The sequence below is a fragment of the Aethalodelphis obliquidens genome, unplaced genomic scaffold, assembly GCF_003676395.1.
Source record: "Aethalodelphis obliquidens isolate GAN/ISIS:26980383/991018 unplaced genomic scaffold, ASM367639v1 scaffold10, whole genome shotgun sequence".
Classification (NCBI taxonomy): Eukaryota; Metazoa; Chordata; class Mammalia; order Artiodactyla; family Delphinidae; genus Aethalodelphis; species Aethalodelphis obliquidens.
In genome coordinates, this window is record NW_020837954.1 from 45,336,432 (window position 1) to 45,362,882 (window position 26,451).

At 45.9% G+C, this 26,451-nt stretch overlaps 1 protein-coding gene across 1 annotated transcript in view; it reads right to left on the bottom strand.

Annotated features, from left to right (window-relative positions):
- DPF3 (double PHD fingers 3) overlaps positions 1-26,451 on the bottom strand; it is a 299,208-nt gene that overhangs the window by 65,309 nt on the left and 207,448 nt on the right. Inside the window, exon 7 of the mRNA XM_027111691.1 lies at positions 17,324-17,461. Coding sequence (XP_026967492.1) covers positions 17,324-17,461 — 138 coding nt within the window. The remainder of the gene's footprint in view (positions 1-17,323; positions 17,462-26,451) is intronic.

A 26,451-nucleotide genomic window follows, 5' to 3' on the forward strand; every position in this document is an offset into this window, starting at 1 on the left:
AGTGGGTCTGCCCTCCCACGGGAATCCTCTCCCTTAGGCATTTCTTGGAAAACCAGGATGGAAGGAGTTAAGAACTCCCAGGCTCATTTGGCCCCCAGGGCCCCTTGAACCTCATGTTTGGTCTCTTGCCAGGAGCCCTGAACCGTCCAGTGAGAATATAGGCCCTGTCTTACTATGTGCTTTGGTAGCTGTAGAATCTTTCTAAAGATTTTAAATGTGTGTCAGTCATCCCACCCTTCCTTGTACCTATCTCCTTTTCCTCTATCTTTATGGAACACAAAACTCAAACTGTTAGACACACACCTTGTAAATATTTACTCCAAGACACTGTGCTGTAAAATCAGAAATCACGTGTCTGCTCACACTGATGTCTCCATCTTAATGGATGTATCTGGTTAGAGTTGCCACTTGCCAGGAGTTTGGACACCATGTCACTACTTCTGGGACTAGATGGTCACATGACCCTTTGGTAATGTCCTTTGTGCTCCAGCCTTAGGCCAGCAACCCCAGGTCTGTTACTGACGCTTCGGAAGAGTGAGAAGAAGACTAAGCAAAGTTGATTACTTTTCTCAGTGCTGATTAAGGAAAGCACAAGATGTTTCCATTTTCCAGTGGCAGGTCATGTGGGTCAGTTCATGCCCTGGTGTAGCAACTTGTTATTGCCACCAAATGAGTCAGTTGAGGGGGAAAACGTTTCACTTGAGAGGAACTATGTCAAAAGGGCTGTGAATGAAGTGGTGTCATTCCCCTGAGAGAAATGCAGGACATCCCAGTGCTGCAGGGCAGGATAAGCCTCGTCTGCTTCAGTTGTCAGGATATTATTATTGTGATGGCAGAATTCAGCAAGCTCCCTTCCTCTCTTGCTCAGCCTTGCCCCTCTCCACCCCTCGTCACCACCACCTCCACAGGACTCGGGTATGTCAACCCCAACAGTCCACAAGGGACCAGCATTTTCTGTGTCCTTCAGACTAAAAAGCAGTACTCAGGGAAAAGAAAAGGATGAGTCTCAAGCATCATGAGGGTGAGGAGAGAGTCAAGGGACCACAGAGCTGACAGGCAGCCCAGCCTAGAGATGAGGGCCCAGACCAGGAACACACCCAGAAAGCAAACTGGGAAGAGGGTGCTGGGAGCCACAGAGACATTTGCCCGTGGTAGGACAGGGCCTTAGGAAAAGAATGAAAACCAAGTTTCTCCCCCCAGATTGAACAATGCAACCTGTTTCCTGGTTACCTGACTCGGTGCACCCAAAAGTAAAAAGAATTAAAGGGAAACACAGCTTGGCCATTGGTCTTTGAAAGCTGGATTTCTCTAAGGCAGTGGTCCACATAGTTCACATGACTTCTTAAAAATGCAAATTCTAGGCCTCCACCACCGATCTACTGAATCCAAAATTCTGGGGTGGGAGATCCGGAAGTCTGCATTTTAAGGAACAGGTGATTCTGATGTGCTCAAGCTGGAGGACCACAGCTCTGAGACATATGACGGTCATATCACATTGTGTCATACACACCTGTTAGTGCTGTGCTGTATATGAATTAATTTATTTCAGCATTGCATAACCCTATGATACAGAGGCATTAGTGTTCCGATTTCACACAGATGATACTTAAGGCACGAGGAAGCTTGTCTAAAGTCACGCCACGTTGGTCCTGAACCCAGGCAGTGTGGCTCTTAGCTGGTCCACCTGATACTATCCTGCCACGGGTACATACAACAACACACCCGAGGGAACTCAAGTCAGAGTGGTCAGCAGGCCCTCGAGGCAAGGGCTTCTCGAGCTTGAGTGTTGTGCAGGTAAATCACTTAGGGATCTCATTAAAATTCAGATTAGGATTCATAGGTCCAGGTAGGGCCTGAGAGCCCACATTTCTTACACGCTTCCCCGTGGCGTAGCCGAACATCCAGGTTTGCCTAGCACTGAGGTGTTTCCAGGGCACAGAACTTTCAGTCTAAAACTGGGAATACCCTGGGCCAACCTGGACAGGTTGATCACCTGAGCCCTGGGTGATGTGGATACTGCTGACCTCGCTCTGAGAAGCAAAAATGCAGGCCCGCAAGGTGAGGAGTTTGGATTGTATTCAAGTGTGATGAAAGTTTTGACAGCATGGCATGGCATACTCTATTTTATACTTTTGAAAGACCACTTTGGCTACTCCTTGGAGAAAAGACTATAAGAGGTAAGAACGAAGGCAGAGAGACTAATAAAGAAGTTGCAATGATCCAGACAAGAGCCAGTGGTGATAGGGATGGAGAAACGGAAACTGATTCGGGGTATTTTTTGGAGGGGTAGCCAAAAGGGTGGTGAAGGAAAACACAGCCAAGGATTAATCCTAGGATTTTCACTTCAGGTACAGCATTATTTTTTTTTTTTTAAGAACAAGGTCAGAAAGAGATATAAGAGCTTGGAAAGACTGAGACATAGAATGAGAGAGAAAGATGCAGGAAAATTATTGAACTGAGTGATGTGTGATTTTTTTCTAGAGCAAAACTCATTTATGAATTAAAGTCTCAAGCAGAATTTGTAAAGGGGGGTTCCATATAACATCATAAACAGCTAAAGTTCATTCTGAAGATTAAATTTGCCTGCTATGGACTGAATTGTTTCTCCCCTAAAATGCATATGTTAAAGCCCTAACCCTCAATGTGATGGTATTGAGAGATGAGACACTTATGGTGGGATTAGTGCCCTTATAAGAAAAGACACCAGAGAGCTTGCTTCTCTCTACCGACATGTACCAAGCAAAGACCATGTGAGGATACAGCAAAAAGATGGTCATCTCCAACCCAAGGAGAGAGTCCCCACCAGACACCATCCCTGCCATCACTTTTACCTTGGACTTTCAGCCTCTAGAACTGTGAGAAATAAATTCCTATTGTTTAAGCCACCCAGCCTATGGTATTTTGTTACACAGCCCAGGCTGACCTCGATACTGCCCATTAATACATTTATTTCTTTTGAAAAGCCACTATGCAATACGATGCACTTGACAATTGGCCTACAGGGGGAAATTAAGGGACATCAGTAGGACTATGATAAACATCCCAGGTTGAGATTGGGATCCATCACTTGGGGTTCCAATGTCCTGACATAACTGAATGGTGTCCAACTCAAGCACATTCACATCTCAGCTTCTCATCTTGCTAACTGTGTGACCTGGGGAGAGTTCCTCAACCTTTCTGAGCCTCTGTTTCCTCATCTGTAAAATGAGAGTAATGGCACATGCCTCACAGACTTGCAAGCATTACACGAGATGACATGTACAAAGTGCCTGGCACAAGTAGCTATTCCACCATGTCTTTCCCTCTTTCTTTTCCTCTGTAAAATAATTTTATTTCTGAAAAGGCAGGAAAAAGGATCAAAGGTGTAAATAAGTAGGCTTTCCCAAGAAGTGACACATGACTGGAGAATTCACATTCATGCTCTGTGTCCAAGGGCACATCCCTCAGTCTCTGTGTGCCTTGGTGTTCTCTAGGGGACATGGCACCTACCTTATAAGGTTACTGTGAGGAATGAATGAGATAAATGTGGCGTGCCTAGCACAGTGTCTGACACATTCAAGGAATGTCAGCAAGTATTATTGCCCTTGTCATTGATCAGGACACGAAACTCTTCAATCCCGAACTTTCTAGGTAATAGGCCAAAAAGGTGAGAGAAATAAAAGAGGCTCACAGGGCTTCCCTGGTGGCGCAGTGGTTGAGAGTCTGCCTGCCGATGTGGGGGACACGGGTTCGTGCCCCGGTCCGGGAGGATCCCACATGCCGCGGAGCGGCTGGGCCCATGAGCCATGGCCGCTGAGCTTGCGCGTCCGGAGCCTGTGCTCCGCAACGGGAGAGGCCACAACAGTGAGAGGCCCGCGTATCGCAAAAAAAAAAAAAAAAAAAAAAAGAGGCTCACAGAAAGGCAAGTGGCAGGTAGATGCCGGATCCTGGGGAAACGGGATGGTAAATACAGGGATGCACAGCCGGCTAGATTCTGCTCCACAGTTTCCTTCCACCGGGTTTCACATATCCATCTTATTTCCCCAATTAGACCAGAAGTTGTCCTGGGACCGAGACCACATGTTATATCTTTTTGGAGCCCCAGTTACACTTGGCCCCACGAGTGGGTGCATGCACAGTAAGTACTCAGTAAATACTCATGTTTAGCTTATGTGGAAGGATTGGGGTCCCTTATCTAAGATTTAGCAAAGGATGTGCCAGGCTCTGATAGTTCCTCCTGATGCCAGTGAGACTCCCATAGGCAGTTAGCTTCTCAGCATCAACATGGCCACAGACGGGCCCCGACGCAGGTTAGCCATTTGTAGTCCTGGACATGCTCTGCTGGCCTGAATGGCACGGAGATGGGATGTCGGCACCCTCAGAGTGTGGGCCTGGTGCCAGACACCCACGTCACCTCAGGAAGGCTCACGGCAACCCCGTGAGGGCAGAACGATGGTTCTCTCTGTTTTACGGATGAGGCAACAAAGGAGCAGAGAAATGTAAGTACTGACCCACATCTACACAGACAGAAGATGGCAGGGTGGCCGAGTTGTGATTCACACACTGGCCCAGCCAATTCCAGTGGCATTTTCTCAGTCTCTGGGTCAAGAGTGTGGATGACCCACAGGTCTGGAGAGTTAACTCCAAGTATACCTTCAAGGACAGAGCAACCTCAGATTCTTCTTTGCTTTGTAATCTATAAACTGTTTAGTGAAATCATAATTCACCTAAGGAACACCGGTTGTTAGTTTCCAGATTTGCTCTTTGGGGAGCGAGAAGCAGCTCACTTTTCCAGACAGAGCCCTGGATCTGAATTGCCCTTTCTCTCCCCAGTAACGAAGCCTGAACTTCCTGCGTCAAGGTTGGGTAAGTAGTGAGTTGTGTGGGTTTTATAGGTTTTCAGGCACCTTTCAGACTGATCCAAAATTCTTAAGCTTGTGTCAAACGTGATTTTCACTCTCTCTCTTAAAGCTGTATCCATCGCCCCTGGGCTGTATGTTAGAAGACAGAGATGTCAGAAGACTAACATCTGTTAGATCTTTCCCATCAGTGTGGCAATGACATCATGTGCTTCTTTTAGATAATTTACACATTATCAGACTAATTTTCAGATTATCTAATCAGCCAACATTACCCTTAATCAACTCGGCTCTCCTCTTTCAGTTCTGTAGAGTACAACGTGCCCTCCAAAGGCACACTGGTGTGGGGACTTTTCTTCTCTTGACAGATATTGAAAGCCTAGCTACATGCCAGGCCCCCACTATTAGACAGAAGACTGAGACCTCCCGGGACTGAGGACAGCCCAACTTCCATTCCAGGGACCGGAGAAATAGCCTTGGAATAAATTTTATAGATCTAAACTTTAAAACACATTTCCCTCATAAGAGCTCCAAGTATGCTGCAGAGAGCATTTTACATTCATTTATGCTATTAAATAAGAGATACACCATACGATAATTGTTTTGTTTTGTTTTGGTTTGGTTTTCGTTTTTTTTTTTTTGCGGTACGCGGGCCTCGCACTGTTGTGGCCTCTCCCATTGCGGAGCACAGGCTCCGGATGCGCAGGCTCAGCGGCCATGGCTCACGGGCCCAGCCAGTCCGCGGCATGTGGGATCCTCCCGGACCAGGGCCCGAACCCGCGTCCCCTGCACCGGCGGGCGGACTCTCAACCACTGCGCCACCAGGGAAGCCCCATATGATAATTTATAATATGCCACACATATTTCTTTATAAATCATTTGTTCTTACTTCTAGTAATTGCTATCATGGTTCTCCTTTTCCTACAAGATGACAACTACACAGCCTGGCAGAGAAGACGCTTCTAGCTGTGGCCCCTGCCCACATTCCATCATTTCTCCAGTACCACTGTCAGACACAACTACTACCAATTGTCTGAACGCACCATGCTATTTCACACCTCCCTGCCTTTGTACACGCAGTTCCCTCTATCTGGGAAGCCCTCTCCCACCCAGTAAATGTCTCCTCATTCTTCAAGGGCTAACTTGAAGGTCACCTCCTCAGGGAAGCCTTTACAAACTCCCTAATGCTTTTTAAATGTTCTAATGTTTCTAACGTTCTGAAGCTTTCAATGCCCTGCAGGGCTTTTTAAAACATAGATTGCTGGCCCGCACCCTCAGAGCACCTGTTACCACATGGAGCCAAGAATCTGCATTTCCAGGAAGTTCCCAGGTGATGCTGATGTCACACTTAGAACACTACTGCCCTAAGGAGTAGAAAGTGTGCTGTGCCTTTGAGCCCTTGGCTTCCTACACCATATTCTATACACACCCTATTACACATTCCTGCTCACAACTGAGAGCTCCTCAAGGAAAGGGACCAAGGCAGTATTCGATACAAGGTTACTAAACCAATAGACGGTGGTGGATAGATGGATACATCGATGGATGGACAGATGAATGTATCAGACTGAATTTATTCACACAGCTTTTTCATACAGGTCCATGACCTCAGACATCCCCATACCCACCCCCCAAAAAAGGTACCTTAAAAACATCGTCTATAATAGATTCCCAATGTGCAGAGAAGGTAAAAAGAAATTCAAGAAGAGCTTTGACATTGTGAGCCCGTGTCAAAGGAGTTTTGAATTCTAACCCAGTGCTCTTTCTGCTACCCTGTTTACCAAGGTGACATTTAAGGAGTCACACAGGATGCCTCTGAGTGGCACCTCTCAGAGTCCTAACCTGCCCAAACCCTCCCTCCTTTTATTCATATATATGTAGCCTATGTGTGTGTGTATCTATATGTATGCACGTATACACGCATGTGCACACAGCGATTTCATTTGTAGAAAGCAGATGAAGGTGGTCAGAGAAACAGAAGAAGGAAGAAGAATCTAGCCTCCCACAGGGAGGAGAAGGGCAGCAGCTCAGGCAGGGAAGACCCCATCAGAAAATCCTATCTCCCAAGCGGGAGTGTCTGAGCTCCAAGCATCCCCGGGCTGCCTGGAGTTGAGACAGAGAGGTCAGGACACAAAGGAAAGGGGACAAACCTACCAAGGAGACAAACAGTGTATATTCAGGAGAAAATGAGAGACTAGGAGAGGAACAAAGGCGGGAGAACGTCAGCTGGGAGGGGGCGGAGGGTGGGAGGAATGGCAGTTGAGTGCTGAGTTGGTAGCACAGGGCAGCATGGCGGGGGGTGGAGGGCGGGGGGCAGTCAGTGCTGGCTCCAGCACTCCGCTCTGCCCTTTCAGCAGCAGCGGGAGCAAGGATGAGCAATGGGCTTTGCTGGAGACACAGCCGGGGGGATGCAGCAAGGGACAGCAGGAGGACCAAAGTCAAAAGGTCTCTACTGCTGCAGGTGGTGCAAATGCAGATGCCCGTGACATTGACAACTCCTGAGTCTGTAGGGCTATTTTTCCCATAGGCCTGTGCTCACCAGCAGCGGGGTTCCCGCTGCAGCTCTGCTCAAGAGGGAAAAGTCAGCATTCCCACCTCACTGGCATCCAGAACTTTTCCTGGGGGACCTGCAGATTAGCCTCTTGGGTCAAGCTCTCTTGCCTCCCTCCCCCACTCCAGAAACCTTGCCAAGGGAGGATCACAAAGCGGAGACCTTAGGGTGCTGCAGAGCTGTCGCATTCAATTCACCACAGAGCGCCAGTGGCATTTAGGGCAGGACGGGTGGGGGCCCACCCCCTCCCCAAACAGTGGGAGCAGCTAATGACTGCTATTAATGATGCTGGCAATTAGCACTCGCGAGAAAATGGTTGGGGGGCCGCTCACCAGGGGAATGTGGGAGGGAACAGAGCACACATTCAGAGAAGCAAACAGATTGCTGGTGTTTGTGGTGCAGGGAACCTGGGAAAAGCCGCTGTCTCTTGGATTTATCCAGAGAAATTGGGGAAGAGGAAAGGGAGGGCTTCTATGGACATTGAGGGCCTTTCTGCCGTACCCTCCCCGCTAGTAAAATTAGAGCTAATCACAGACTTCTCAGAGGCCTCGTGAGGAGATGTCATTAAAATGGTGTTTGTAGGGCTTCCCTGGTGGCGCAGTGGTTAAGAGTCCGTCTGCCGATGCAGGGGACACGGGTTCGTGCCCCGGTCTGGGAAGATCCCACATGCCGCGGAGCAGCTGGGCCCATGAGCCATGGCTGCTGAGCCTGTGCGTCTGGAGCCTGTGCTCCGCAACGGGAGAGGCCACAGCAGTGAGAGGCCCGCGTACCGCAAAAAAAAAAAAAAAAAGGTGTTTGTGAGGGTTCTGGAACCTTCCTCGTGTGAGAAGACCCCAGATGAGATCAGGTACAGCTATTCTTTTCTATGCAGTTTTTTGTATGTGTGTGTGTCTGTGTGCGTCTGTGTGTGTGTGGCCTCACCGCGCAGCATGCGGGATCTTAATTCCCCAACCAGGGATCGAACCCGTGTCCCCTGCAGTACAAGTGGGGAGTCTTAACCACTGAACCACCAGGGAAGTCCTCTATGCAGTTTAAATCCCTTGGGTAGTTGGATGATCCTTTATGAAGAACCCAATTTCTCATCAGCAGGGAGAGGGGAAGGGGAGTCGAGGGGGGCTGGGGTGGGAGTGCTCACTGGCAAACCCACAGAGAGAGGAGAACACACGGCCGGATACTTAGGGATGCGTCTCCAACCAGGAGAAAAGATGCAGCTTCCTCCCTAAGCAAGGCTGCCTGGCCTCACGGTGAAGACATGAAGAGACAGAAGACACGGACCCACAAGCTGCGTGAGGAGATCCTGGTGGAGAAAGAAAAATAGGGGCCAGTGCCCATCTTGGAAGTCAACAGACAGGCAGGAGGGGCCCACAGGAATGGCTAAGGAGGAGACCCCCTGGACCCACTGGGGGTCCGCGGTGTACTTGGGGGTCACAAGGAACCTTCCTCTGTGGCTGCTATCACCGTGCACACACATGAAAGAGACCCAGACCAAAGAGAAGCACTCCAAACCCCACGGCTCAAGGAAAGCACCTATACACAGGGACAAAACGGACTGACATTTGAGAAGAGATGTAAAGGAGATAAGCCAGCACTGGGGGAAGTGAGAAATAATACCAAGCTAATAAATACTTTAGAGAGAGTAACCATCACTAGTAAACACTTTCCAGACAGCAACCCAAATCAAAGGAGATCATTCTCGGACTCCTCGCAGCATGAGACAATAGCTATGCCTTCGCCACTTAAATCAGAGAAGGGATGAGAGGAGAGACAGGGAAATGCAAAAACCAGCTGACCAGTACAGGTCAATACATTTTCCTTTCTGGAAGACAAGGGTGACTGGACCAAGGGAACCTCTCCCCAGGGGGCAGGTAGAGACCTCAGCATCATAGCTATTCAGAAGCTGGCACAGGGAGGTGGGCACCTCCTGCCTGCTTTTCAGGTTCTGTCCAGATGACAGTAGTTGGTAAGAAAACAAAGGGTCTGTCACATGAGAGGCTTGAACCCTGAAAGAGAGCAAGAATTAAAGAAGGTGTTATGGCCTGAACTGTGCCCCCCCCAAATTCATATGTTGAAGCCCTAACGCCCAGTACCTCAGGACATGACTATATTTGGATCTACGGCCTTTAAAGAGGTGATGAAAGAGCAAAAGTTAAAATGAGACTGTTAGAATGGGCCTTAATCCACTCTGACTGGTGTCCTTATAAAAAGAGGAAATTTGGGGACTTCCCTGGTGGTGCAGTGGTTAAGACTCCACCTGCTAATGCAGGGGACATGGGTTCAAGCGCTGGTCCGGGAAGATCCCACATGCCGCAGAGCAACTAAGCCCGTGTGCCACAACTACTGAGACTGCATGCCACACTACTGAAGCCCACATGCCTAGAGTCTGTGCTCTGCAACAAGAGAAGCCACCGCATTGAGAAGCCAGTGCACTGCAATGAAGAGTAGCCCCCGCTCGCCACAACTAGAGAAAGCCCGCATGCAGCAATGAAGACCCAATGCAGCCAAAAATAAAATAAATAAATTTATTTTTTAAAAAAAAGGAAGAGGAAATTTGGACACAAAGAGACTTTGGAAGTACACGTGCACAGAGGGATGACCATGTGAAGAGGCAGCAAGAGGGCAGCCGCCTGCAAGCCAAGGAGAGAGGCCCCTGAGGAACTAACCCTGATGGCACATTGATCTGGGACTTCCAGCCTCCAGAACTGTGAGAAAACAAATTTCTATTCTTTTTTTTTTTTTTTTTTTTGCCGTACATGGGCCTCTCACCATTGTGGCCTCTCCCGTTGCGGAGCATAGGCTCCGGACGCACAGGCTCCAGACGCGCAGGCTCAGCGGCTATGGCTCACAGGCCCAGCCGCTCCACGGCATGTGAGATCTTCCTGTATCGGGGCACGAACCCATGTCCCCTGCATCGGCACGCAGACTCTCAACCACTGCGCCACCAGGGAAGCCCCCAAATTTCTATTCTTTAAGCCAGCCAGTCTTTGGTATTTTGTTATAGCAGCCAAGGAAACTAAGACAGGAGGCAATGCTACAGGGGGAAAGTTGGGGTGGGGATTAGGGGAAAACCCACACTAATCCAAAGAAAGGTTTTGGCCAAGGTGTGTTCATTGTTTCAAATATTTGGTGAAGGCAGCCAATTGACATCAGCTAATTGAGCTGATTGACTGAAATGCACAGGAATCACCCTCAAACCCTAGAGTCTAAACATTATTAAAAGTCTGATCCCTTTAATTACACTGAATTGTTCAATTTAAGAGCATCTACCACAAAATCCTTTGAGCAAAATTAAAAACACATGGCATGAATCCACGCTCACACATGCCTCGGCTGTGAAAGCATGTGCTCGGCTTCCGAGGCACCCCTTTCCCCTTCACGAGTAGAGCCTGGGTAAAGAATGTCACCACCCTGGGCCTGATTTCATCAAACAAGCCTTCTGACAGGTCTCCCATCCTCTAGCTTTCTCCTGGCTTCAGCCCATCTTCTCCAGGATGACCCAGCATGTGGCTGACAGGGTCTTGGTACTCCGGCCAGGTGTCAGGCCAGAGCCTCTGAGGTGGCAGAGTCGAGTTTAGGACATTGGTCCACCAGAGACCTCCCAGCCCCTCGTAATATCAGTCAGCGAGAGCACTCTCGGAGAACTCCAGCTCAATGCTAAGACCCACCTCCACTCAATGACCAGCAAGATCCACTGCTGGACACCCCATGCCAAGCAACTAGCAAGACAGGAACACAACCCCACCCATTAGCAGAGAGGCTGCCTAAAATCATAATAGGTTCACAGACACCCCAAAACACACTACTGGATGCGGTCCTGCCACCAGAAAGGCAAGATCCAGCCTCATCCATCAGAACACAGGCACCAGTCCCCTCCACCAGGAAGCCTACACAACCCACTGAACCAACATTACCCACTGGGGGCAGACACCAAAAACAATGGGAACTACGAACCTGCAGCCTGTGAAAAGGAGACCTCAAACACAGTAAGTTAAGGAAAATGAGAGGACAGAGAAACACACAGCAGATGAAGGAGCAAGGTAAAAACCCACCAGACCAAACAAATGAAGAGGAAATAGGCAGTCTACCTGAAAAAGAATTCAGAGTAATGATAGTAAAGATGATCCAAAATCTTGGAAATACAATGGAGAAAACACAAGAAACGTTTAACAAGGACCTAAAAGAACTAAAGAGCAAACAAACAATGATGAACAACACAAAAAATGAAATTAAAAATTCTCTAGAAGGAATCAATAGCAGAATAACTGAGCCAGAAGAACGGATAAGTGACCTGGAAGATGAAATAGTGGAAATAACTACCGCAGAGCAGAATAAAGATAAAAGGATGAAAATAATTGAGGACAGTCGCAGAGACCTCTGGGACAACATTAAATGCACCAACATTCGAATTATAGGGATCCCAGAAGAAGAAGAAGAGAAAAAAAAGGGCACTGAGAAAATATTGAAGAGATTATCGTTGAAAACTTCCCTAATATGGGAAAGGAAATAGTCAATCAAGCCCAGGAAGCGCAGAGAGTCCCATACAGGATAAATCCAAGGAGAAACACGCCAAGACACATATTAATCAAACTATCAAAAATTAAATACAAAGAAAAAATATTAAAAGCAGCAAGGGAAAAGCAACAAATAATATACAAGGGAATCCCATGAGCTTAACAGCTGATCTTTCAGCAGAAACTCTGCAAGCCAGAAGGGTGTGGCAGGACATACTTAAAGTGATGAAAGGGGAAAAACTACAAACAAGATTACTCTACCCAGCAAGGATCTCATTCAGATTTGATGGAGAAATTAAAAACTTTACAGACAAGCAAAAGCTAAGAGAATTCAGCACCACCAAACCAGCTTTACCACAAATGCTACAGGAACTTCTCTAGGCAGGAAATACAAGAGAAGGAAAAGACCTACAATGACAAATCCAAAACAATTAAGAAAATGGTAATAGGAACATACATATCGATAATTACCTTAAATGTAAATGGATTAAATGCTCCAACCAAAAGACACAGACTGGCTGAATGGATACAAAAACAAGACTCATATATATGCTGCCTACAAGAGACCCACTTCAGACCTAGGGACACATACAAACTGAAAGTGAGGGGATGGAAAAAGATATTCCATGCAAATGAAAATCAAAAGAAACCTGGAGTAGCAATTTTCATATCAGAGAGAATAGACTTTAAAATAAAGACTATTACAAGAGACAAAGAAGGACACTATATAATGATCAAGGGATCAATCCAAGAAGAAGATATAACAATTGTAAATATTTATGCACCCAACACAGGAGCAACTCAATACATAAGGCAAATACTAACAGCCATAAAAGGGGAAATCAACAGTAACACAATCATAGTAGGGGACTTTAACACCCCACTTTCACCAATGGACAGATCATCCAAAATGAAAATAAATAAGGAAACACAAGCTTTAAATGACACATTAAACAAGATGGACTTAATTGATACTTATAGGACATTCCATCCAAAAACAATAGAATACACTTTCTTCTCAAGTGCTGAAGGAACATTCTCCAGGATAAATCATACCTTGGGCCACAAATCAAGGCTTGGTAAATTTAAGAAAATTGAAATCATGTCAAGTATCTTTTCCAACCACAACACTATAAGCCTAGATATCAATTACAGGAAAAAACCTGTAAAAAATACAAACACATGGAGGCTAAACAATACACTACTAAATAACCAAGAGATCACTGAAGAAATCAAAGAGGAAATCAAAAAATACCTAGAAACAAATGACAATGAAAACACGATGACCCAATACCTATGGGATGCAGCAAAAGCAGTTCTAAAAGGGAAGTTTATAGCAATACAATCTTACCTCAAGAAACATCTCAACTAAACAACCTAACCTTACACCTAAAGCAATTAGAGAAAGAAGAACAAAAAACCCCCAAAGTTAGCAGAAGGAAAAAAATCATAAAGATCAGATCAGAAATAATTGAAAAAGAAATGAAGGAAACGATAGCAAAGATCAATAAAACAAAAAGCTGATTCTCTGAGAAGATAAGCAAAATTGATAAACCATTAGCCAGTCTCATCAGAAAAAAAGGGAGAAGACTGAAATCAAAATAATTAGAAATGAAAAAGGAGAAGTAACAACTGACACTGCAGAAATACAAAGGATCATGAGGGATTATTACAAGCAACTATATGCCAATAAAATGGACAACCTGGAAGAAATAGACAAATTCTTAGAAAAGCACAACCTTCCAAGGCTGAACAAGGAAGAAATAGCATATATGAACAGACCAATCACAAGCACTGAAATTGAGACTGTGATTAAAAATCTTCCAACAAACAAAAGCCCAGGACCAGATGGCTTCACGGGCAAATTCTATCAAACATTTAGAGAAGAGCTAACACCTATCCTTCTCAAACTCTTCCAAAATATAGCAGAGGGAGGGACACTCCCAAACTCATTCTATGAGGCCACCATCACCCTGATACCAAAACAGACAAAGATGTCACAAAGAAAGAAAACTACAGGCCAATATCTCTGATGAACATAGATGCAAAAATCCTCAACAAAATACTAGCAAACAGAATCCAACAGCACATTAAAAGGATCATACACCATGATCAAGTGGGGTTTATCCCAGGAATGCAATATATGCAAATCAATCAATGTGATAAACCATATTAACAAATTGAAGAATAAAAACCATGTGATCATCTCAACAGATGCAGAAAAAGCTTTTGACAAAATTCAACACCTATTTATGATAAAAACCCTGCAGAAAGTAGGCATAGAGGGAATTTACCTCAACATAATAAAGGTTATATATGACAAACCCACAGCCAACATTGTTCTCAATGGTGAAAAACTGAAACCATTTCCTCTAAGATCAGGAACAAGACAAGGCTGCCCACTCTCACCACTATTATTCAACATAGTTTTGGAAGTTTTAGCCATAGCAATCAGAGAAGGAAAAGAAATAAAAGGAATCCAAATCGGAAAAGAAGAAGTAAAGCTGTCACTGTTTGCAGATGACATGATACTATACATAGAGAATCCTAAAGAGGCTACCAGAAAACTACTAGAGCTAATCAATTCATTTGGTAAAGTAGCAGGATACAAAATTAATGCACAGAAATCTCTTGCATTCCTATACACTAATGATGAAAAATGTGAAAGAGAAATTAAGGAAACACTCCCACTTACCATTGCAAAAAAAAGAATAAAATACCTAGGAATAAACCTAGTAAGGAGACAAAAGACCTGTATGCAGAAAACTATAAGACACTGATGAAAGAAATTAAAGATGATACAAACAGATGGAGAGATATACCATGTTCTTGGATGGGAAGAACCAACATTGTGAAAATGACTATACTACCCAAAGCAATCTACAGATTCAATGCAATCCCTATCAAACTACCAATGGCATTTTTCACAGAAATAGAACAAAAAATTTCACAATTTGTATGGAAACACAAAAGATCCCGAATAGCCAAAGCAATCTTGAGAAAGAAAAACAGAGCTGGAGGAAGCAGGCTCCCTGACTTCAGACTATACTACAAAGCTACAGTAATCAAGACAGTATGGTACTGGCATAAAAACAGAATTATAAATCAATGGAACAGGATAGAAAGCCCAGAGATAAACCCACATATGGTCACCTTATCTTTGATAAAGGAGGCAAGAATATACAATGGAGAAAAGACAGCCTCTTCAATAAGCGGTGCTGGGAAAACTGGACAGCTACATGTACAAGAATGAAATTAGAACACTCCCTAACACCACACACAAAAACAAATGGATTAAAGACCTAAATGTAAGGCCAGACACTATAGAACTCTTAGAGGAAAACATAGGCAGAACACTCTATGACATAAACCACAGCAAGATCATTTTGGACCCATCTCCTAGAGAAATGGAAATAAAAATGAAAATAAACAAATGGGATCTAATGAAACTTAAAAGCTCTTGCACAGCAAATGAAACCATAAACAAGACGAAAAGACAACCCTCAGAATGGAAGAAAATATTTGCAAACAAAGCAACTGACAAAGGATTAATGTCCAAAATATACAAGCAGCTCATGCAGCTCAATATCAAAAAAACAAACAACCCAATCCAAAAATGGGCAGAAAACCTAAATAGACATTTCTGCAAAGATATACAGATTGCCAACAAACACATGAAAGGATGCTCAACATCACTAATCATTAGAGAAATGCAAATCAAAACTACAATGAGGTATCACCTCACACCTGTCAGAATGGCCATCATCAAAAAATCTACAAACAATAAATGCTGGAGAGGGTATGGAGAAAAGGGAACCCTCTTACACTGTTGGTGGGAATGTAAATTGATACAGCCACTATGGAGAACAGTATGGAGGTTCCTTAAAAAACTAAAACTAGAACTACCATATGACCCTGCAATCCCACTACTGGGCATATACCCTGAGCAAACCATAATTCAAAAAGAGTCATGTACCAATATGTTCATTGCAGCACTATTTACAATAGCCAGGACATGGAAGCAACCTAAGTGTCCCTCAACAGATGAATGGATAAAGAAGATGTGGCACATATATACAGTGGAATATTACTCAGCCATAAAAAGGAACTAAATTGAGTTATTTGTAGTGTGGTGGATGGACCTAGAGTCAGTCGTACAGAGTGAAGTAAGTCAGAAAGGGAAAAACAAATACCATATGCTAACACATATATATGGAATCTTAAAAAAAAAAAGGTTCTGAAGAACCTAGGGGCAGGACAGAAATAAAGACACAGATATAGAGTATGGACTTGAGGACATGGGGAGGGGGCAGGGTAAGCTGGGTTGAAGTAAGAGTGGCATGGACATATATACACTACCAAACGTAAAATAGATAGCTAGTGGGAAGCAGCCATATAGCACAGGGAGATCAGCTTAGTGCTTTGTGACCACCTAGAGGCGTGGGATAGGGAGGGTGAGAGGCAGATGCAAGAGGGAGGGTATATGGGAATATATGTATACATGTAGCTGATTCACTTTGTTATACAGCAGAAACTAACACACCATTGTAAAGCAATTATACTCCAATAAAGATGTTAAAAAAAAACAACAAACACGTGCCATATCCACAGTTCTTCTTCACCCCATGATCCTAGAATGACCCACATCTTGAAGCAAGCCCTAAAGGTCCCATTATCCCATCCCATCCTGATTTGGGGGTGGACCAGAAGCCATACGGAATGTTGTAGAGGGAAGTCACATGGTGAATGCTAAGCCCTTTGTGACTCCCTAAGTCATAACTAGAAGTTGAGGAAGGAAAGAAAGAATAGAAATGGAAACACAAATCTTCAGGATTATTTTGGGTCTTCAGAGCCCAACATCCCAAGTGACAAGTATACCCAGGTCATGTTTGCTGACTGAGTGCTCAAGTGAAGAGCATGGAGGCTCCAGGGCCATATTTCTAAGGCAGGAGAGCCCTTACCAAAAGTGTGACCCTCTAAGAGCTGAGACAATGAAGCAAGAATATTCTATGTCCCTTGGTGGCCAAGGAGACATTTGGAATGTCTGCCTGAACTGACGCACCCCACAGCTTTGCCCACCTCAGGTTAGCAGCTGTGAATGGATCTTCTGGAGCTGAGGGAAAGGAGTAGCAGGTCTGGCATTTGACAATGGCCAGGTAAGGATGTTTCTCTTCCGCCTTAACACTTACCTCCCATCCTCTAGGAACAGAGCTAGGTGTGCCACCCCTGCCCAGCTCACTCTAAGCTTCAGGCTCAGCTGACCCACAGGGGCAACTGTGGCTGCGCTGAAATAGCCAACTCACCACAGGTCCTTGAGACCAATCAACAGGTGCCACCAGAAGATGCCCGAGGTGAACAAAAAGGAATGCTCCATCGCCCTGCCCAGCTACCTCATCACTCCCCCAACCCAACAACTGGGAACTCACGTCTGTGGTTCTCGTTTCTGTGGTTGGGTGGGGACCGGGTCTCCTGGTCTTGGGCCTCATCCCCCTCCTCGCTGGCCAGGTGGGTGTGAGCGTAGTGGTAGCTGAGTCCCGGCCGGTTTTTATAGCGTTTGCCGCAGACTAGAGAGGAAAAGAGGAAAGGAAGGGAAAACGCAAATGTTAGCAATCTCTGCAGCTACGGCCATCATTCTCCCAGGCAGTGACTCCCATCCATCCACCCCAGAGCTGGGTTTCCCCGAAAAAGTGTCTCCCACTCCCAACAGCCCCCGACCCTCACCCCAGCACCAGCACCGCTGCGACAAGTAAAGAAAAGAACCCAGGTAAAGAAAAACCAGAGAAGACGGAAGTTGAACTGTGTACCATCATTTCCTAGCTGTGAGACCCTGGGAAAGTCACTTGCACTCTATGTGCCTAGTTTCTTCAGAGGGAAAATAAGCATAACAGTAGTACTTAGCTCTTCGGTTGTTATGATGAGTTAATCTCTATGCAAAGCACTGAGAACAGTGGTAAGGGTGATAAGTATTATAACTTTGGTAAGGGTGACACTTATTATAACTTTGAAGTTAAAAGGCACTGGGAGTCTATTTAGGCTAACACCCCATGGCACAGATGAAGCAAGTGAGGCCCAGCAAGCTTAAGTGATTTGCCTGGGAACACACAGCTGGCTGTGGCAGAGCCACTGGAACCCAGGTCTCCTGGATTCCTGTGCAGTACTCCTTCCACCACCCTGTGGTTGACTCTGTACGAAGTACAAAAGCTTTATACGGATCATATTTTTGATCTATCACCCAGTGATTCTGTGCCAGAAAAACACATTCCACCTCCACCATTAAAACTATGAATCTGAGGCATCCTTGGTAGACGTCGCAACCAAGAGCTTGTGCCCTTGATGGCCCGAGAAGCCTCTGATATCCCGAATCTCTAAACACGTGTCCTAGCAGGCACCACCTCTCAGGTGGACAGTAGGAGACAAAGGCAACAAGTAACACAAATATGATTTCTTGGACCCAAGAAGAAGAAAGGGGCAGCTCCCTTGGTCGGCTGCTCAGTACCTAAATGGCTAAGACTAGACCACTGCCACCACCCTCCCTGTCACAAAGCCCAATATCTCAGTCCGTGGAGGGATGGCACTGCTGGTAGCAGAAGCCACAAGGGTCTTCCAGTAAAAATCTCATGCCAACCCTCTCATCTTGTCCCCACCTCTCCCCAGCAGAGCAAACCCCACCGGATCTGCTGGAGTAGCGGAGGTTGCCAGCTTTAAGAGACTCTCGCTTCACATGACTGGGTTTTAGCAGTGAGTGTAAACACTTCACAAGGTGGAAAGAGTACAGAGTTCCTCATCAGACACGGGTTCAAATCCCACTTCCAGGTGCCAAAGTTGACCAGCTGCATGACCTCCACAGTATAGAGAAGAGCTGTTACCCACCCCTCTTACCCCCTACCCTTATTATTTCTGGTGGGGTTTCCTTTCTTACTAGATTCTCTTAGGTTTTTCAGGTATTATAACCATTGGCAAAAATGGATATTGTCATCTCTTCTTTCTCATATATATGTAAACTACTGTATCTTCTTAGCTTAATTCATTTGTAAGAATCACCAAGACAATATTTTAAAATAGCAAAAGCAAGCTTTTCCAATTGTAGTGAAATTGGATTTAGTGGTTCACTGTTTAGAATGATATATGTAGCTAGTTTTTAGTCTTTATCAAGTTTAAGTAGTTCTTCTTATTCCTGAGTTAGAGTTTTATTACAGGAGAATTTTACCAGCTGTCCTTTCAGCATCTACTAATGTATGACTCTCTTTTAGTTTGCTGATATGGTGAATTATGTTGATTTCCTAATGCTTCCTACTATTGAGCCATTCTTGCATTCCTAGAATGTACTCCATTTGGTCAGGGTGTATTATCTATTTGATATACTGCTGCATTCTACTTTCTAATTTTGCATTTTGCGTCTATACTCAGACTTGAGATAGATAAATAATTTTGGGCCTTTTACCATGATTTTCAATTGCATAATTGTGCTGACTTCCAAAAATAAATTAAGGAGTTCTGTGTGAAATTGAACAAGATACATAATCTCTTTGTGCCTTTTTTTTAAAAAATATATTTATTTATTTAATTTTGGCTGTGTTGAGTCTTCGCTTCTGTGCAAGGGCTTTCTCTAGTTGCGGCAAGCGGGGGCCACTCTTCATCGCAGTACGCGGGCCTCTCACTGTCGCGGCCTCTCTTGCTGCGGAGCACAGTCTCCAGACATGCAGGCTCAGTAGTTGCGGCTCACAGGTCTAGTTGCTCCGCGGCATGTGGGATCTTCCCAGACCAGGGCTCGAACCCGTGTCCCCTGCATTGGCAGGCAGATTCTCAACCACTGTGCCACCAGGGAAGCCCTGTGCCTTTTTTTAAATCTGAAAATGATGATGGTATTACTTACCTTGAGGGATTATAAATAATATTTGTAAAGTATCTCACTCAGTACCCAACACCTAATAGATGCTCAATAAACAGTAGTGAGGGGCAAGGGGCTTCAGTGTGGTCTACCACATCTTAAGTGCTATACCCCCCTTGAAAGAGGGACTTTGACCCTTACCTCTCCTATGGAATCTGGGAATTGGCTGGACTTTCTTAAGAAGGTGAGAGTCTGAAATTCAAGTTGGTGATCAAGTTGGTGACCAAGCTGGTGACCTAGTGACTATAAATTCAAGTCCTACAATTGGCTCCTCTCTCCCTCTCTCTCCCTCTCTCTCTCTCTCTCTCTCTCATAAATATTGCAAAAAATAATAATAATAACATGTCACTACACAACTCAATTCCATTTGGCTCAGGAAGTGGGACCTAAGGAGACCCCTGAGGCACACCGTGGGCCTGCTTGTGACTTTTTCTATTTAACTTTTAAATGATCTAAGGTCAATAAACAGCAAATTATGGGGTCACTGGATATAAATTCATTTCATTACAAGGAATATTGCTGGTGAGGAATAAATGTTTATTAAAAATAAGGCCAATAATGTCAGTATTTATATGGGGAAGCCTCAGCTGCCTCTGCAGATCTCCCTACTGCACACTCCACAGTATTTTATTTGTTTATTTGTTTCATTTTCTTGTGTCAATTACCACCGTCTTCCTTAATCACAGAATTCCAGGATTTTAAGATCCTGGTCTAACTGACTATCAAATTGTTTTATTCCCACGAACACTCTAGATGCCTTCCTGGAACAACTCCACTGATGGGGAACTCACTACCCACCCGAGTAGGCATTTCTTCTTTGACCTCCTTGAATTATAGTTATGACTGCACTGGAGGACCTCTCTTAAGGACAGTGTCATATCGATTTCATCTTGATGTCAACAACTCCACCTGCCGTACTGCCATGCACATTTTACACCTTCAAAACATACCCATTGAATAGTTGATGAGTGAACACAGAAACGTTTTGTAGGAAAGCGAGGAGATGGGAGAGGAGGTAAGTGTGTAGAATCGGCTCCATCTATCCACATTAATCTCACACTAATAGTTCTTAAAACCTACAAAACCAAACCCAAGCAAAAAGCTTCCCATATCTCCTTCCCCAATACCATAGAAAGTTTTAGAGCAGATCCTTTTGCTAAAAGAGAGATTCTCAAAGAGTAGTCACCAGACCAGCCCCATCTGCATCACCTGGGAAGTTGGTAGAGATGCAGTTTCTTGGGCTCCACCCCGGACCTACCGAAGCGGAAAGTCTCGGGGTAGGGCCAGGCAATCTGTGTTTTAACAGGGCCTGCAGGTGATTCCAATACACACTACAGTTTGAGAACCACTCTGCTAGAAGATTGAATATATTGAGGCTTAACTCTGCCCGCCCTGCATGCGCCTGCCCTTCTGGATGGATGGAGGTGGCAGGAGGGGGCAGCAGGAGGCAGCCCTGAGACCTGTGTTCAGTTATTAGAGGAAACAGAAGCGGACAGCCCACAGTGGCCCTGGAAGCCAGACCCCTTAACCACAATCCCTGTATGCAGAGCTTTCCAGGTGGAGCTTCATTTTTCTCCACCTGCTTATATCATGTCATTCCTTCATCACCAGGTCTTCAAGGAAACATTTATTAAACACCTAATGTGTACCCAGCCTTGAAGCACCAGAGGACAAAGACAAATGAGCCCCAGTCCCCTCCCTCCAGGAGTCCGAAGTCTAGCAGAGGAGATATACACGTCAACTAGCAAGGAGGGAGGTGGGATAAATGCACCAATGCGAGCCTGTGCCCCGCAAAGAGGAGGGGCCAGCTCATGGGCTTAAGTGGGGTGCGAGGATGGCTTCCCAGAGCAGGTGGATGAGCTGCAGCTTGTGAGAGAGCAGGACATCACCAGGCAGACAAAGGAGGAGGGCATGCGGGCACCAAAGCACGTCCCGCCAGCACCTTTGGGGAACTGCAGGATATTCAGTAAAGCCACTGGGAAGGGGGCATCGGGGTGGGTGTGAGGGGGACTAAGGAGAGGAAGGTGGGCAGGACTTTATCCTGACAGTGGGAAGTGGGAGGAGGACTGTATGCATCCTGAGGACCAACTTAATCAGATTTACATTTTAGAAATACTGCTTAAGCTTATAGTGCAAAGATGGATTCGGAGGTAGCAATAGGCTCCTTTAATTTTCCGTGTGTGAACAATGAGGACTTTGGGGTAGGAGAGAGGTTAGAGAGAATCTGGTAGAAGGGGGAGCGGGTGGGAGTCAGCAGAAAGGAGGAGCGCAAAATGACTTCCACGAACTCGGCCTTCCCGGCCACGCGCCATCCAGCCCCCATCCAGCCCCCCAGCCTCACCCGAAGCCTCCTTCCCAGCCCTCCTGCCCACTGGCCCTTTCGTTTCTTAAACATTTTTCTTTCCACAACAGAGCCTTTGCACAAGCTCTTCCCTCTGCCCAGAATGTCCCGCACCCCCACTTTGCCTGATGAACGCTTCACAATCCTTCAGTTCTCCAGTCTTTCCAATCACAATTAGGACACTGGTGTGTTACCTTCCCAGGACTAGTCGTGTATCAGTATGTGTCTCTCCCACCAGCAGCAAGCATGGCAGGCCCTGTGTGTCTGCACACTGCTGCAGCCCCAGTGGTGAGCTCGGGGCCTGCACTCAATGTCAGCTAAGGGAAGCAATAAAAATACCTAGGTTTCTGACTTGGGCAACTGGGTGGAAGCACGTAGGAGGAAAATCAGATTTAAAGAAGGAAGGGAATGAGCTCAGTCTGGGGTTGGCTTATACACCTGGTGCTTGGGAAAGAGATGTGGATGTTGGAGTTGCCAGGTGGCAGTGGAAGTGATGGATATGGAGAGAAAAGTGCCAGGAGAGAAGGAGGAGAGAAAGAAGAAAGGTGGACACAGGACAGAACTCAGAAAACACCGGTATCTTAAAGAGTCTGGTGAAGAAAGAGAAACCGATTTAAAATTTTTAAGAAACACTCACAAAGGACTGAGCAACATAGGCCAGAGGAGCAGGGCTTCCAGGTGACAGAAACGATGACACCACCAGTCACGGCCCCTGCTAACAGCTACTGAGCTGTGCCAGGCCTGTTGGCACCATGGCACCACGGCACCATGTGCCAGGCCTGTTCTGGTGCTTCAAGTAAATCAGCTCACAGCCACGCGCATCCCCATTTTACAGAGGCAGAGCCAGGATAACGTCAGATGCCCCAGAAGGGCCGAGAAGGCTGGGGACTCAGAAGACAGCACTGGGCTTGGCAATTAGCAGGTCACTTGAGTGAGCAGGGAATCCACAGCCTCAAGTAGGATGACGCAAGGCTACAGGAAGCTAGGATGCTTTGGGGAATGAGGAAGTGGTGATGGGGCCGAAGGACCATTCCTTCCAGCATGACTGTGGAAGGGGAAGGAGTCAGCTGGTGGGCAGATGGGACTGAAGAGTCCAGGGAGGCTGAGTGGGGATTGCCCTTTAACAGAACAGGTCTTGATCAGGCCCGTAGGCTAAAGGGAAGGAGGCAGGAGGGAGGGGAGTTTGAGAGGCAGGGTTAGGAGAGATTGGAGTTCATGGAGCAAGATGCCTGACCCCAAAACAAAGCTGCTGACCCAAGTCCCAGTCCCTCAAATGACTTCATCCTAGGGACGAGAGATTGCTAAGATTTATTTTGGTTGAAGAGCATCTGGGTCAGACTGCTACATTGTGATGAAGACAAACGCCTTGGAAATCCTGCTTTGACTGGTTTGGAAGAGAAGGAAAATCTAGCACTGTCTCACCTTCTATATGTATTTCATCACATCTCGCTGCCACTCTGAACACTTGTGAGCCAGCTTCGTAGACGTGTGACCTGTACATTCAGACAGGGTCCTGGGTTCGGAAGGGTCCCACACTTAGTTTAACGCCTTGCTCTTGCCATCTTGAAATTTTTAATACTATTAAACAAAGGGGCCCTCATTTGCATTTTGCACTGGGCCCTGTGCATTATGCATCTGGCCTTGGAAACCATTTGGGGCAGGGGGTGGAGATCTGGGACTAAGTTATTCCAAACAGCCACATTGATCGTGTAAGAGCTGCCACAGTGAATGCAGGACCCAGCCAGCTCTAGTCGAGGGCAAAATTTCCCTCTGAGGTAACTAGGAAGCCTGGCCAGAGGGGTTAGCCACTCAGCAGTGGTCATTTTAGTGCCACCAACAGCTCTGGCCCTTCATCTGGGTCGACCCTCCCTTCAGAGAGGCAGGCTCTGTATTGATGCGTGGGTAGGCTAGATCCGAACAGCCTGGGTTCAAATCCCAGCTCCGTTGCTGACTGACTGTGACCTTGGGTGAGTAGCTAAATCTCTCTGTGCCTCAGCATCCTCTCTGGAAAACGGGGATGATCATGACAGCACACCTACTGCACAGTTGTGAGGCTATGTGAGAGAATACATATAAGTGGTGCTGGGAAAACTGGACAGGTACATGTAAAAGTATGAGATTAGAACACTCCCTAACACCATACACAAAAGTAAGCTCAAAATGGATTAAAGAACTAAATGTAAGGCCAGACACTATAAAACTCTTAGAGGAAAACATAGGCAGAACACTCTATGACATAAATCACAGCAAGATCCTTTTTGACCCACCTCCTAGAGAAATGGAAATAAAAATAAACAAATGGGACCTAATGAAACTTAAAAGCTTCTGCACAGCAAAGGAAACCATAAACAAGACCAAAAGACAACCCTCAGAATGGGAGAAAATATTTGCAAATAAAGCAACTGACAAAGGATTAATCTCCAAAATTTACAAGCAGCTCATGCAGCTCAATAACAAAAAAACAAACAACCCAATCCAAAAATGGGCAGAAGACCTAAAATGACATTTCTCCAAAGAAGATATACAGATTGCCAACAAACACATGAAAGAATGCTCAACATCATTAATCATTAGAGAAATGCAAATCAAAACTACAATGCGATATCATCTCACACCAGTCAGAATGGCCATCATCAAAAATCTAGAAACAATAAATGCTGGAGAGGGTGTGGAGTAAAGGGAACCCTCTTGCACTGTTGGTAGGAATGTAAATTGATACAGCCAGTATGGAGAACAGTATGGAGGTTCCTTAAAAAACTACAAATAGAACTACCATATGACCCAGCAATCCCACTACTGGGCATATACCCTGAGCAAACCATAATTCAAAAAGAGTCATGTACCAATATGTTCATTGCAGCTCTATTTACAATAGCCAGGACATGGAAGCAACCTAAGTGTCCCTCAACAGATGAATGGATAAAGAAGATGTGGCACATATATACAATGGAATATTACTCAGGCATAAAAAGAAACGAAATTGAGTTATATGTAGTGAGGTGGATGGACCTAGAGTCTGTCATACAGAGTGAAGTAAGTCAGAAAGAGAAAAATACCATATGCTAACACATATATATGGAATCTAAGAAAAAAAAAAAGGTCATGAAGAACCTAGGGGTAAGATGGGAATAAAGACACAGACCTACTAGAGCATGGACTTGAGGACATGGGGAGGGGGAAGGGTAAGCTGTGACAAAGTGAGAGAGGGGCATGGACATATATACACTACCAAACGTAAGGTAGACAGCTAGTGGGAAGCAGCCGCATAGCACAGGGAGATCAGCTCGGTGCTTTGTGACCACCTGGAGGGGTGGGATAGGGAGGGTGGGAGGGAGGGAGACGCAAGAGGGAAGAGATATGGGAACATATGTATATGTATAGCTGATTCACTTTGTTATAAAGCAGAAACTAACACACCATTGTAAAGCAATTATACCCCAATAAAGATGTTAAAAAAAAAAGAAGAGAGAGAATACATTGAAAATAGTACAGGGCTCACAGTAAGCGTCAGCCATCGTCAGCTGCTACTGTCAACACTGCGGATCCGCAAAGGGAATAAACCCTAAAGGGAAGGGGGTGGGGAGGACTAGTAGTTTGTCCTCTGAAGTCTGGGGTGATGGAGTTGCAAGGAAAAGAATGTTGGGAAAGATACATTCTGGAAATAAAGTATTAGAACCATCTGCTATCCCTTTATCACGTCAGCAATCTCACTCCCCACTCTTGTGCAGAATCAGACTGAGCCCCAAGACAGCTGAAGCATTCAGAGAGGGCTGCGCCCCCATCCTCCCACTCCAGGCTCCCTCCCCAGGGCAAGCTCCTTGGCGTCATGCGCCCCTGAAGCCATCACCCCTGGGACCAGGCACAAGCCTGTGCACAGCCTCAGGTCCTTCTTTTCACCTTGGCAGCACGCACCTGGATTGTGTGTTCCAGGCGCCACGCACGTGGAGAGGAACGGCTGTGACAATGAGGAAGGTCCAGCTTGCCTTCCCCTCTCTCCTTCCCCCTGGGGCAGATCCATCTGTCAAGCTGCAGAATTAGTGCTTGCCCACTTCCCAATCCAGAGCTGCATTCGCCAGGCAGGACCTCCTGTCTGGAGTTATGAATACCTTCAGTGCCACCCCAGAATATTTACAACACACCTCTGCCACCCCACTCCAACCCTACACCACTCACCCCTTATGAGGATGGGGGAGGAAGCGGAGAAGGGGGAGGAGGGAGGAACAATCAGGGGCAGTTTGTGTGAACAAAGCCGGCTGCAGCAGACAGCAGAATCCTTCCTGCCAGGGAGAAGCGGCTGCCTTCCCCACTGATAACTTAATGACTCT